This window comes from Ctenopharyngodon idella, chromosome 8 (genome assembly GCF_019924925.1).
Source record: "Ctenopharyngodon idella isolate HZGC_01 chromosome 8, HZGC01, whole genome shotgun sequence".
NCBI lineage: Eukaryota > Metazoa > Chordata > Actinopteri > Cypriniformes > Xenocyprididae > Ctenopharyngodon > Ctenopharyngodon idella.
Window position 1 is genome coordinate 33878363 of NC_067227.1, and position 13556 is coordinate 33891918.

The 13556-nt window shown below is 41.7% G+C and overlaps 1 protein-coding gene across 4 annotated transcripts in view; it reads left to right on the forward strand.

Annotated features, from left to right (window-relative positions):
* Positions 1 to 10644, forward strand: part of sema6a (sema domain, transmembrane domain (TM), and cytoplasmic domain, (semaphorin) 6A) — a 64850-nt gene extending 54206 nt beyond the window's left edge. For all 4 annotated transcript variants that reach the window (XM_051902782.1, XM_051902784.1, XM_051902783.1 and 1 more), the window contains one exon: positions 7606 to 10644. In XM_051902782.1, coding sequence (XP_051758742.1) covers positions 7606 to 8684 — 1079 coding nt within the window. In that variant the 3' untranslated portion in view covers positions 8685 to 10644. The remainder of the gene's footprint in view (positions 1 to 7605) is intronic.
* Positions 10645 to 13556: the final 2912 nt, after the last annotated feature.

Genomic DNA, 13556 nt, shown 5'->3' on the forward strand with positions numbered 1-13556 from the left:
AGTGGTGTCTCTGACGGTCGCTGGAAGCAGTTCGCGTGTCCACACACACACACACACACAATGGTGGCAGAGAATCACATCACTGCTGACGTCCGAGCCTCAGTTACAGCTGTTTACCGCGGTACTGAACCCAGGCTCAGGCATCACATCAGCTTCTTCTGAAAGGCTTTATTCATTTGACGACACGTGCAGCTTATCTGTGATATGGGTTGCTCTCAGTTATGCTTCTGTTTTCTTTATGAACGTGAGTTGTGTGATTATATTGTGTTTGTTTTATGACGCATGGCTTTTATATTCACTGCTTTTGCTTTTTTCAGATTTTTGTGGCAAACGCTCTTCCTCTCAGCCAGATTTCTGCATTCTTTTCTGCTTAACATATTAACACGCTCATGAATATTCATTCAGGCTCCTCCCCCTCCCTCATGTGTGAAGGGTCAGATGTGCTGTGAACGATGACCGGCGCACATTCACCCCAAAATCAAAAACTAATGCATATTTAGTTTAAAGAAAATGAAGCCTTTTTATGCGATGCAAAGATGCATTTTTGTATCCCACATTCTCAGTACTATAATGCAAAAATCATTACATTATTTTAATGTGAAAATATATTTCTTTAAATAGTAAAGTAGTATTTGTTACAGTTGCTGTATATAGACTTCATTTTCTTTATCCAAAATGATTTCTGTTTGATTCTGTGGTGAAATGTGTTTTCATGATTTACTGGTGTTCAGTTTTCATGCTCTTGTTTTGGTTTTAGATGAAGATGTCATGATGATCTGTGAGGTTGAGCTGGTGTCTTCACAGTGTGTGTGTGTGTGTGTGTGTGTGACTGTGTGTGCGTATGTGTTCACTCCCCCTCCACCATCTGCTGCCATTGTGATTCCACAGGACCTTCATCCTCCCAATGGATTGTTCCAAGGCTGAAGCTCTAATGTAGCCACAGCGTTTGACTAACCTTAATCTAGTGTGTCTCACCCTCCCGCTCAACCAATAGACGCGTCTCTCTCTCTCTCTCTCTCTCTCTCTCTCTCTCTCTCTCTCTCTCTCTCTGCACCCCCTCTATTTCCTCTCTGTAAACCTGTGGCTCTCACTCACTCCATCTTCCTCTGTGGGTCTAATTTATAGGTCAATTACAGACACACACACACACACACAGAGCGAGCGTCTCTCTGGGTTTCTATTCCTGCACGTACAGTCACTGAACACACAACATTGGCTCAGTGTTGATATGATGTCAGTGGGCGGCCGAACGAGCGGGCGTGGCTCACAGTGCACAAACACTGAAGAAAAGACACAGATACACGAGGATGAGCTGATCAGATTCAATGAAACGTGTGTATGCATGTATATATATATGTGTGTGTGTTATATTTGTATGTTATATATACATATATGTATTTATATATGTGTGTGTGTGTGTGTGTATGTATATTATATATATATATATATATGTGTATGTGTGTTTGTATGTATGCATGTATAATATATTGTATATTATATATACATATATGTATACACACACATATATATGTATGTATTATATATGTTTGTATATACATCTCTATATATATATATATATATATATATATATGCGTGTGTGTGTGTATGCATGCATGTATACACGTGTATCATATAGAGAATATAGCGGCGGCCGTGGATAAGACACAGATGTAATTCCTCTATACACTGACCTCAATCTGCAGACAAAGCCTTTTAAAACGCCCGTGGCCTGATCCACACACTTAATCAGCTGTTTACCGCTGTAAAACACTGTTTACTCTCGTACAGGAGCTCATTTACACTGTCAGTCATGGCTGTTATGAGTGTGTTCTGATGCTGTTGTGAAGGTTAGGGAGTAAAACAGGTCTGCTAGCAGTCAAAGTGTGTGTTATTCCACATTACAGATTATAAGAAGTATTATTCAGTTAAACTCACTACAGCAGATCCTCGGGGCGTTTGCCTCCGGTTACTAGAGAAATATTTAATTGCATAATGATATTTGCACGCGCCACATTGAGCTCGTCTCAGACTCTAAATCATCAAATCTAGATGGTTAAACTGTGAGACCTAATGAACGGTGTGATATTTAACATGAGATCATGCCGTATGTGTGCTGTGGATGAAGACACGTTTAATGAGTTATTACAGCTTCTCATCTCAGTTCACCTCAGACCCGCGTTAGATGATTTAATGCTCGTATATTAGACACACGTGATGAAATTAACAGCGCAGGTTCACTGCAAAAAAAATTGTTCTTCCTCAGTGTTTCTGTCTTGTTTTCCAGCACAAATATCTAAACATTCTTAAATCAAGATACATTTACTGAAGAAGAGAAATTACTGAAGATATTAAGACTGAAAAATGAATCAAAATGAAGTGAGTTTGTGCTTAAAACAAGAACAAATATCTGCCAATGGAGTCAGAAAAATAAACTTGTTTTTCCTTTGAATTAAGATAATTGAATCTGATTTATTTCTGATTATTCTTAATACCTTTTCTCCTGTAAATGTATCTTGATTTAAGTGTTTGTGCTGGAAAACAAGACAGAAATACTGAGTGTTAATCAGTCTGAACATCAGCGTGTGGGTTAAGACATATGTACCTGATTGACAGGTTTAATTGTTTCTTCTTTAAACAATCATTCAGTGAAATTCAAGTGTCGTGGCTTTTGAAGCGCATCTTCACAGATAAAGACAGCAGCAGGTGTGTGTGTGTATGTGAAGTTAGTGTGTGTGAATATTCACACGTCTCAGTCTCGTGCAGGAATCTTCTTATTTACATGTGCGCGACTGCAGGATTGTGTCGGTGAAGTCGGATGCGGTGAAGCTCCAACACGTCTAATTGTCAGGAGTGACGTCTCATGAAATTCAAATGTGTGTGTGAGATTTGTTCCGCCGGCGATTCGCCTCTGAGCAACCTGTGAGGAAAAGAGCCATTAAAAACAGGCCGATTCTGAATTTGAATGGATTTTGATTCTATTTTAATAATATTTGGACACTGGCACCACACTTACGAATGTCTATTAGATGCAAAATATCACAGCACGTGTCATTTATTTTATAGAAAGAAGCACAATGAAAACATGCAACAAACCGGTTTGAAATGATCAAACAGATCTAGTGTTGAGAGTGAAGATTTGTGTCACTTCGAAAGGTGTGAATGTGATTTATCAGGTCTTTTCTCTTCATTAACCTCACTTTCACGTGTCGGTATCTGTGAATCAGCTGGTGTTTTTAGTGCATGTATGAAGAATCACATTAAATAGCAACTTCATCCACTAACTAACATCTAAAGATTCAGCAGTTTAAACACAACAAACATCTGTCAGATGTTTTATGTTTGATATTTTCTTTGATAATTTGCTGTGATGTTTTCTCTAATACTCAAGCTTGTGCTTCTTATGGAAGCTTGTTTCCACCACTAAATAAAAAACTAAAAAAGGTAATTGCGACTTTTTATGTCACAATTCTGACTTTTTCTCGCAATTGCAAGTTATAAAGTCCGAATTGCGAGATATAAAGTCAGAATTCTGAGAAAAAACATCTTTTTTTACCTCACAATTGGACTTTATATCTCGCAATTCTGACTTTATATCTCGCAATTCTGACTTTATAACTCGCAATTCCGACTTTATATCTCGCAATTCCGACTTTATAACTCGCAATTCCGACTTTACAACTCGCAATTCTGACTTTACATCTCGCAATTCTGACTTTATATCTCGCAATTCCGACTTTATAACTCGCAATTCCGACTTTATATCTCGCAATTCTGACTTTATATCTCGCAATTCCGACTTTATATCTCGCAATTCCGACTTTATAACTCGCAATTCTGACTTTATATCACGCAATTCTGACTTTATATCTCGCAATTCGGACTTTATATCACGCAATTCTGACTTTATATCACGCAATTCGGACTTTATAACTCGCAATTCTGACTTTATATCTCGCAATTCTGACTTTATATCTCGCAATTCGGACTTTATATCACGCAATTCTGACTTTATATCACGCAATTCGGACTTTATATCTCGCAATTCGGACTTTATATCTCGCAATTCTGACTTTATATCTCGCAATTCTGACTTTATATCTCGCAATTCCGACTTTATAACTCGCAATTCCGACTTTATATCTCGCAATTCTGACTTTATAACTCGCAATTCCGACTTTACAACTCGCAATTCTGACTTTACATCTCGCAATTCTGACTTTATATCTCGCAATTCGGACTTTATATCTCGCAATTCGGACTTTATATCACTCAATTCTGACTTTATATCACACAATTCGGACTTTATAACTCGCAATTCTGACTTTATATCTCGCAATTCGGACTTTATATCTCGCAATTCGGACTTTATATCACGCAATTCTGACTTTATATCACGCAATTCTGACTTTACATCTCGCAATTCTGACTTTATATCTCGCAACTGTGAAAAAAAATCAGAATTGTGAGATAAAAAGTCAGAATTACCTTTTTCATTTTTTATTTCATGAGGGAATCAACTTTCCACAGCTTCTGGCAGTTTCCAGGAGTGCTTGAAAGCGTTTTATAAAATAGAATTTATAGTATAAAAATATATTAGCACTGTCCAAAGTTTCTAATGATTAAAAACATGAATCTGTCAAACTGTGTGCATGGCGCTGAATGTTTGTGAATGAATAAAGACTCCAGACAGGCAGATTTCCGCTCTTTATTCGTCTCATTTCACACTCGTTTCTATTTTAATCCCATCAAACAATATCAAAGTAAATCCAGTACATGAACAGATTCTCTATTTCTCAAAAGAATCTGCCTGAGCCTGTTGTTCATCCACAATATTGAGTGGTTTTCCATGGGGTGATTGTAATAATTGCCATTTTAATATCAATGATATATCCTGTATCGTATCAGTTAATGGAAATATGTCTGGTTCTTGCTGTGAGGCACATCAGACAGGGACCATTGATCTGATGCAGTTATATTCAGACATTTTCAAGTGTCCAAATGCAGTGTATGTCAACATCTGAACCCTGAGCAACTCTCCATTTCTTTGCGGCTCTTTGAAGTTGAGAAACAGCACTTTAAGGTTAGAAAATATCTTCAAAGGTTTGCTGAGTGCTGCCGATCTCCTCATCCTCACAGACTGAGCTTTAACCTTCAGAAGATCTAGAAGAGTCTTCGTCTGTGCTGGATCTCCCCTGATGTTCTTCCTCTGTATTTCTGTATTTCAAATATCTAAACATTCTTAAATCAAGATACATTTACTGGAGAAGAGAAATGACTGAAGATATTAAGTCTGAAACAAAATTAAGTGAGTTTGTGTTTAAAACAAGAACAAATATCTGTCAATGGGATCAGAAAACAAGAGTAAATGTATCTAAGAATGTTTAGATATTTGTGCTGGAAAAGAGTTCAGGTCAGCTGATCATGTCACGTCTTTAATAAACTGCATGAAATGGTTATGTTAACAGCTCTATATACTGTATATATCAGTTCTTGTCATGAAGGATGACTCTCTTTCCAACATGAAAATGAATCCGTTGGAGCCGCGTCATTTCTCAGGGGAATCGTACAGTAGACGCATGAAAGAGACGCTTTAAAACTTCAAACAGACTGTGAGGAAGAGGCTCTCCTGAGACGAACAATGAGAGTGAAGTTAAAAAGAAAGAAGCGCCCCTTAGATCTTCCCTTTAGCAGAGAAAAAACAGATGTGTGACGGCATTTTGTCATCTTAGAGAGAGACTCCTTCAGAAAGCCCAGATAAGAGGAGTGTGAAGCCAAGGCCATCAGAGTTATACACAAATATTCACCCGTCCATTAAACACAACACACATGAGTTATGAAGTTAATGTGTCTGTACTCCCCACAGAGTACTGATGGATGGCTGTAACTCACTTTTATGTGTTTGTAACCATTGTAAAACATTGAGTTTATTCGCCTCTGTGGAAACATAGCAGCACTTTTCTTCCCGTGTGGATATTAAATGCTTAGAATTTTTTGGCATGGAGAGTTTGGATGGGAATGTTTCATGTAGGCTAATTCATCAGCAATATAATAAAATAGATTAAGATATCTGCCATAACCGTGTTTATCATTTCAGCACTCTCAGTGAAAATTATCTTCTGGTGTTTAAATGATTTGTACATTCTCTGGCACTGTTTGCACCTGGTAAACTCACAAAGGGAGCATTAAGACACGTATTAAGATGCGTTTTGGTTGATCGGATCACCATCGGACGAGGGAGACATATTCCTGTTTACACCTGGTGTTTAAATCCGTCTCTTTTGTCCAGTTTCGGCCACTTCTGTCCTGATTTCATAGAGGGAAGAGTCTATGTATGGGCTATTTCAGATCTTTCGATCTAATGGACGAAACTTAATTTACATATGAATGTGACCGGAGGCGACGGAAAAACACGGAGAGCATCAGCTTTCGTTTCTGCTCTGACAGCCGCAAGACCGGCCGAACGCTGTGAGTGTTAGAAATCAGGAATGGCGAGAGAACATTGTGCTTGGTATGTTTTTTAATCTTCAAACCAAACTTGGGTCTTCAGTCAACAAAGTTTAAATCCCGTCTGGCTAGCGCGGTTCCCATAATGTTTGCGTATTAGGTCAGTAGCAGGGTTGCCAAGTTTTCACAACAAAACCCACCCAATATCTTACTCAAACTAGCCCAAAACTAGCCTAATCGCGTTTCAAGGGGGGTCCCCCAGTAAAAATCCCGTTTCGGGGGTTAAAAGTCACATTTTTGGCGGGCTTCCCCTGGTAAAATTTGTATTCCAGGGGCTAAATATCATGTTATTTTGGGTCGCTTCAACCCGCGGACATGAAAAACAACCCGCAGCCAAAATGCATCTTAATACCAGGTGTAAACAGGACCGCTGTCTCCTTCATAGATCAAGACAGCAGTTTTATCTGTATGTATATAGCAGATTAATACAACAGTTTTCAAGTCCCCAAGGTGTGGTCACATTAGCAACATGTCAGCAGAATTTTACATGCAAATGTCGGAGTCAGTAGCCTCGTGGGCAGCTCTCCGTCATGTAGCGCGTTTGCACTTTGGACGACCTGAGTTTGAGTCCTGGCTTGTAGACCTTTCCTGATCCCGTCCCCCTCACTCTCCCTCTTCGCTTCCTGTCTACTCTACACTATCCTATTGCTATAAAGGCAAAAACGGCAAAAAAATGTATGTGCAAAACCTGGTCTGCGTTTCCCAAAAGCATCATAAACCTAAGTTGATCGTAGGGACCATTGGTGGCAATTGTTCTACGATCAACTTAGGCAAACGCAGCTCTGGTCCATTGTCAAAGGGGTAGAGCTCACACAGAAGTTACTTTCAAACCAATCAACTTTCTGTTGGTCAGCGCACCAAATCCCCATCACCAAATTGAACATGAGTGAAATGTGTGTGGGGAACTTCTCCATCCTGACGTGAAACTCCTGATCATGCACTTTCCTATTAGAATGACTGATACTAAATTACGACGAGCAATGGTAAATGTGACCACACCTTAAATTAGGATAGAAGCTCATTGTCGTCCATCAATGTTGTAGACACACAGGTGAAAATTGGATTATGTTAATACCCTAACGTATGAAACTCTCTTCGCAGGGGTGATCCGTGAGACGTACCACAGAGACCGCGATCAGATGGTTCCCGTGACGCTCCTGGCCATCGCTGTCATCCTCGCCTTCGTCATGGGCGCCATCTTCTCTGGCATCGTCGTCTACTGCGTTTGCGACCACCACCGCCGGCGCGACTTTGAGCTACCCGGCCGCAAAGACAAGGACTCTGTTCAGTCCAGACGAGGCTCCATGAACAGCGTCACCAAGCTGACGGGGCTGTTCGAGACGCAAGCCAAGGATGGCCGGCCGGAGGCCATTCTGACCCCGCTCATGCACAACGGTCGTCTGTCCAACGGCAAGATGCTAATCAAAGCTGACCAGCACCCGGATCTGACCGCCCTGCCCACGCCCGAGTCTACACCCATGCAGCCGCGGCGCAAGCCCAGCCGAGGTAGCCGTGAGTGGGAGCGCAACCAGAACCTGATCAACGCCTGCACCAAAGACTTGTCCTCAATGGGCTCTCCGGTCATCCCGACGGACCTGCCGCTGCGGGCGTCTCCGGGCCACATCCCCAGCGTGGTGGTGCTGCCTTTGCCCCAACATCAGCAAGCCTACCAGCACGAGTACGTGGAGCAGCCCCACCGCGGCGGAGACCTTGCGGATGACCAGGCCGCCACGCTGGAGTACAAGTCCCTTAAGAGCCCGTGTCTGGGCCTGGCGGACGGCGAGGGAGCGCCGCCACGTGTCCCCCAGCGAGAGGCGTCTCTGAGCGCCGTGGTCCCACCGGCCGTCCCGCAGATGGGCAAGAGGCTGGATGTGCATTCGTCCATGTACAGCCGAGGCTATCCCATGACCTCGGGCCTCAAGAAACAGCACAACACCAACTCGTCCAACTCATCCCACATGTCCAGGAACCACAGCTTCCGTGTGGAGACGCCGCCACCCGCCCCACAGCGGGTAGACTCCATGCACGTCACCTCTCCGCCACCGGTCCTCGGACTGTCGCGCCACCCCAGCCTGAGCTCGTACGGCTCTCTCGTAAGGCAGCTCAAGCCCGACGTCCCTCCCAAACCATCACTGGTGTCCCTTTCCACGAAAGTCAAATCCGGCGACCCCTGCACATAATCAATGCGGAATAAAAGACGGGGAACATTAAAGTGCGTCTGCTTTGTACAGCTGTGTACAGGAAATGCAACTCACTTTTTCCTTTCTTTTGTTTTTGGGTTTTGTATATTTTTTAATACGTACATGTCGAGCTCAGGCTGATGAGTCCCCGTTCCAAGAGGGCGAACATCTGCTCCCGAAAGGAGGAACTCTTGAAGATTTCGCCGTGTTGCAGCTGATGTTTGATTTCTGCCAAAAGCACATCGGAGACAGGCGGAATTGAAGCTACGAGACGCCCCGGTTATCAAGCACTTGAACAAGTTCAGACTGGAGTTTACAATGGAAAACTGTGAAAACCGCCGCCTGTCTCAGTGTTACTGTTACTGGACAAAGCAATCGAGTTCTGCCTTCGTGCAAGAGTTCAAAACGTCTACTGAAACTGACTAAATAACACGTGACTGTTAATACTAACAGCAGGTCGTATTTATTTTTTAATAAAGTGCTTTTGCAGAAAGAGCATCTCTTTTAGGCTCAAATGAGACGCGAATGATCTTTTTAATTTGAATTAATCAAGTGTGAAGTTATTTAAAGTCATTAAACTGGAGCCAGTACTTCTGTCCACTAACTCTTTGGACGTTGCTAAGCAAACTCAGAGACGACGGAAGCCTCCATATGGAAGGAATATTTCTCGAGCCGTGCCAGAGGGGCTTGTGGGTAAGAGCTTACAGCCCGCAGACAGGAACTCCTGAATCTCACCTCTTCATCCCCATTCATCACCTTCAGAAAGCTGCCGGTCGATCACCGAGTGCCATTCTCGCTCGCGTCCGCGTGACGTGAAGCAAAGTAAAGGATGAGCCGCACTTAAGACGCTTGGTTTATGCTTTCAAACGTATCGTTTTCTCGTCTTGTCCACACACACACGGGCCTTTCGTTGAATCATTTCATTTTACAAACAAGCCTGTTTTTCTCCTTCCACCTGTAAATTTGTGCCTTACACCCCTGAGTAGTGAAGCATTTGTTAGCTGTTAACTGTCGTAGTTCTTATAATGACGTTTGTTTCCCTCATTTGATTAAAAAAAAGAAAGAAAAAAACAACGTAATTGAAGAATGTAGGTGTTGTCGTTGTCGACTCTGGTCCCTTTGCTAACCACAAATGACTTTGTGCTTGATTTCTGATTGTGCCAATGAAACGTTGGAGTCGGCCCTCTTCTTGTGCTGGAAGAATGTTGTTGTTTGCTTTGATTTTTTTGTTTTGTTCGTCCTTTTTTTTTTTTTTTACTTTTCACAAAGTCAAGATGATGTTTTTACACTGTTTGTAGATGAATTGATGTGTATCTGTGGATCTGGCTGCTTCGATGCAATAAGAGAAAAACACATGAACGAATCAGATATGATGTTTCTCCCAAACACACACAAGCTTTCTAATGTATATGATCAAACACAGTTTTTAGGCAGTGAATACAGGCTGGCTCCTGTGTAGATATGCACTCCAATAATATTAGGAAACAGATTAATGTTTTCAATGTTTGTGACAGATTCCGATTAATATAATTTTCTAGCTCTATCGTTGTGATGTAATATGAGGGATTGTTATTTAACTATTTTGACACACGTTTTATTGAACTTGGCGTCCAGGAATCTCTAGTTTGGCTTTGTAGATGTTGAATTCACTCGTCGTCCGTAGCCACATCTGAGACGACTCTAAATCTGTGCCGTCTGAATATACTCGCTCCGGCCGTAGCGAACGGAGATCACGGAGCCGCACGTCTCCTTCTGCGGACGGAGGATCCCGTGCTGGTGCCTTTCGTCCGTCACCCTCCAGACGCCACTAGACTTTGGAAGTGGAGTTTGTACTCTTGTATGCTATGGTTTCATCACCGGCCCTCTCCCACATCTGATTCACAGCTAAATGTATGTTGTAAAGAAATTCTCTTTAATAAATGGAAAAAGTAATAAAACATTTCAGATTCTTGTCACAGAGCTTGCGTTGTTTGTCAGAGTCTTTCCTTATGTTCCCACTGAGTTATGAAAATGTTATTTTCAGTGTTCTCTGAACATTCAAAATGTCCAGTTTTTTCAAATGTTTTAAAAACTTTTTTTCTTGTAAATGATTTGTGCTAACGTTTTGAAAACATTATTAAAGACCAGATAACTTTGAATGATCGGTCTGTTAAATTTACTGGAAGAACATTAGTCAGTCCTGAGAATGTTCCCTGTTAGTTGGTCTCATCAGCCGGAGCGATCGCTGAAACATGAGACCGACTGCTTCACGCCATGATGAACTCTTTTACTAGGCGGCGTCACATGAGGGTTTGGCACCTCCTCAGCAAAGACTCGATTGTTCGACATCTCTAACCGTGAATAAACATGGTGATAAGGATCGCTCTGGAGCCCCATGCGGCCGTCTACACATCGACGATGAAAGATTAAAAGTTTCTGGGGCATTGAAGGTCTCGGGTGTCTTGTTGTTTTGTCTCAACATGCCCTCATCTTCACTGTTGGTCCATACGATATATGTATAACAGTAACTTGGTTACTAACTACCTGCTTTGTGTTCTGAATCAACAATGACTTTGACCTTCAGAACCTCAACCAAAGTCTTTTCACTCGGCGGCCATCTTAGAAACGCCTCTCTGGCATGCAAGTGCAGCTCTGATCTCTTTGAACAGGGAAACATCAAATTCTCCAAAGCTGTTCGCCAAGCTTTCGATTAAATTTCTTATTTGAAATCACCAACTGACAACTGTCTTATAAATTTTGTTTCTAAACACTCGAATCATGACAAAAAAAACTGCATTTTTTAGGCGAGATCAAGCTAATGCGCATGCGCAGTCCTAAGTGTGCGTCTCTATAGACTTTACCAGTCTGCGATTGGCTCTTATTTAGAAGGCGGGACTTATTCCGCCATTTTGCGCGTTGTACTTTCTCCCATTCATAATAATACCAGTGTACCGTTTTTCTATGCCTCGACTCGTCAATTGAATCGCTGCTTTTGAATTGTTTACACTTGCGACGGTCCTTTCGTGAGTGAACGCCACTGATTCACAGCCTGTAGTCGGGAAACAGGCTTAGAGCTGTAATCCATCTGATATCTGCTAATGACCATCACCATGTGCCATTTCTGCTGCGGTCAGACTCAATTCACTCGTGTAGGATAGAGAATCATTAAACCAGCCAATTAATTGATGTCAGCTGCAAGCGAATGAGCCGATGACTAAAGCTCGAGACCACACAGACATTAATTTAGCTTTTAACCCTACAAGCACCGCATTATATGAGTTTATAATGTGAAAAAAGTCTCATAGGATGATGCGCAGTGCCTTATAATAAATCACATTCATAACCTATGACATTTATCTCTCAGGTTGTTTCATGTCCAAACCCTATTCATATTTTGATTGCAATAAAAGTCATATTTTAGATGCATGTTCCAGATTGCAAACGAGACGATATGACACAGTGATTGTAACTGAACCAAACAGTAACACTATAAAAAATGCTGGGTTAAAAACAACCCAAGTTGGGTTGAAAATGGACAAACCCAATAATTGGGTTGTTTTAACCAAGTAGTTGGGCTAAATGTTTGACCCAACCTGCTGGGTAGTTTTATTTAACTCAATTATTGTTTAAAAATTACTGTATTGCTTGCTAAAATGAACCCAAAATAGGTTGGAAATTAACATTTATTATTATGTTTAATAAATTAACATTTATTAATAAGTTTAATGAATAATAATTAAACAATAAACATTTATTAAATTGCTTATTAATAAATGTTCACCTTTTGATTATTATTGTTGCCTTTTATTATTGTTTTTCCAAAGTATTCGTGAACTACAACGTGATCTGCTCAGAAAGACGGCCTGTAAATGAACGAGTGAAAATATGCACATCTGAAACATGGTGTTTTCCAGACTAGCGTTTCATCATGTGATGTTCTCACAGCCGCGAGACCTCCAGCGTGGAGTAAATCCCTGGACCGCGGCGATGGAGGGATGTAAGCCACGGCGCTCGGGGATAAAGAGGCGGCTGAACGCGGCTGGCACCAGGATCACAACTAGATGCTCTACTTTGCCTCGGCTTGTAAAACTCTTGGGCATAAAGAGTTTGCTGAAGTGATACGAGCCGCTGAAATCCCTCCAACCACAACAAAGAGAGGCTGGATGAGCCTGTGCTAACGTGTCTGTGTGCCTCGAGATGCTTCAGATGTTTCTGGAGCTCACAGTCACGTTCAGACTATAATGTTTCAGACTGAAGCAGCAGCAGAGACAGTTCAGACCGTTGTTGGAGCATTTTCTGCGTCTGAAGGTCATGTCGTTGTCTCCAGACTATCCTGAAGGAAGCTTCCCTTGAGTCTGCTGTGTTCAATCCCAGAATGCCCGGCATGTGTCACTTCTGTTCTTCATCGCATCTGCCATAAACCAGCAATCCTCAAACATTTTCATCAGCCGAAACGCCTTGAGCTAAATATTATTTAAAGGGGACCTATAATGCCTGTTTTCACAAGATGTAATATAAGTCTCTGGTGTTTCCAGAATGTGTCTGAAGTTTCAGCTCAAAATACCCCACAGATCATTTATTATAGCTTGTCAAATTTGCTCCTATTTGGGTGTGAGCAAAAACACGCAGTTTTTTGTGTGTGTCCCTTTAAATGCAAATGAGCTGCTGCTCCCGCCCCGTTTCCAGAAGAGGGCGGAGCTTTAACAGCTCAACAACAACAAAGCTGGGGAATCTCACGCAGCCAAAATGAGGATTGTCAGTAACGGTGTTCAGCCTTACATTGTTCAAACCGGAGTCGACACTGATGGAGAGACTCAGGAAGAAGTTACAACTTTTAGACGTTTCTGAATGGTTAGTGGATAAATTTATGTAGTTGCTGTGGAGTTGATTCAA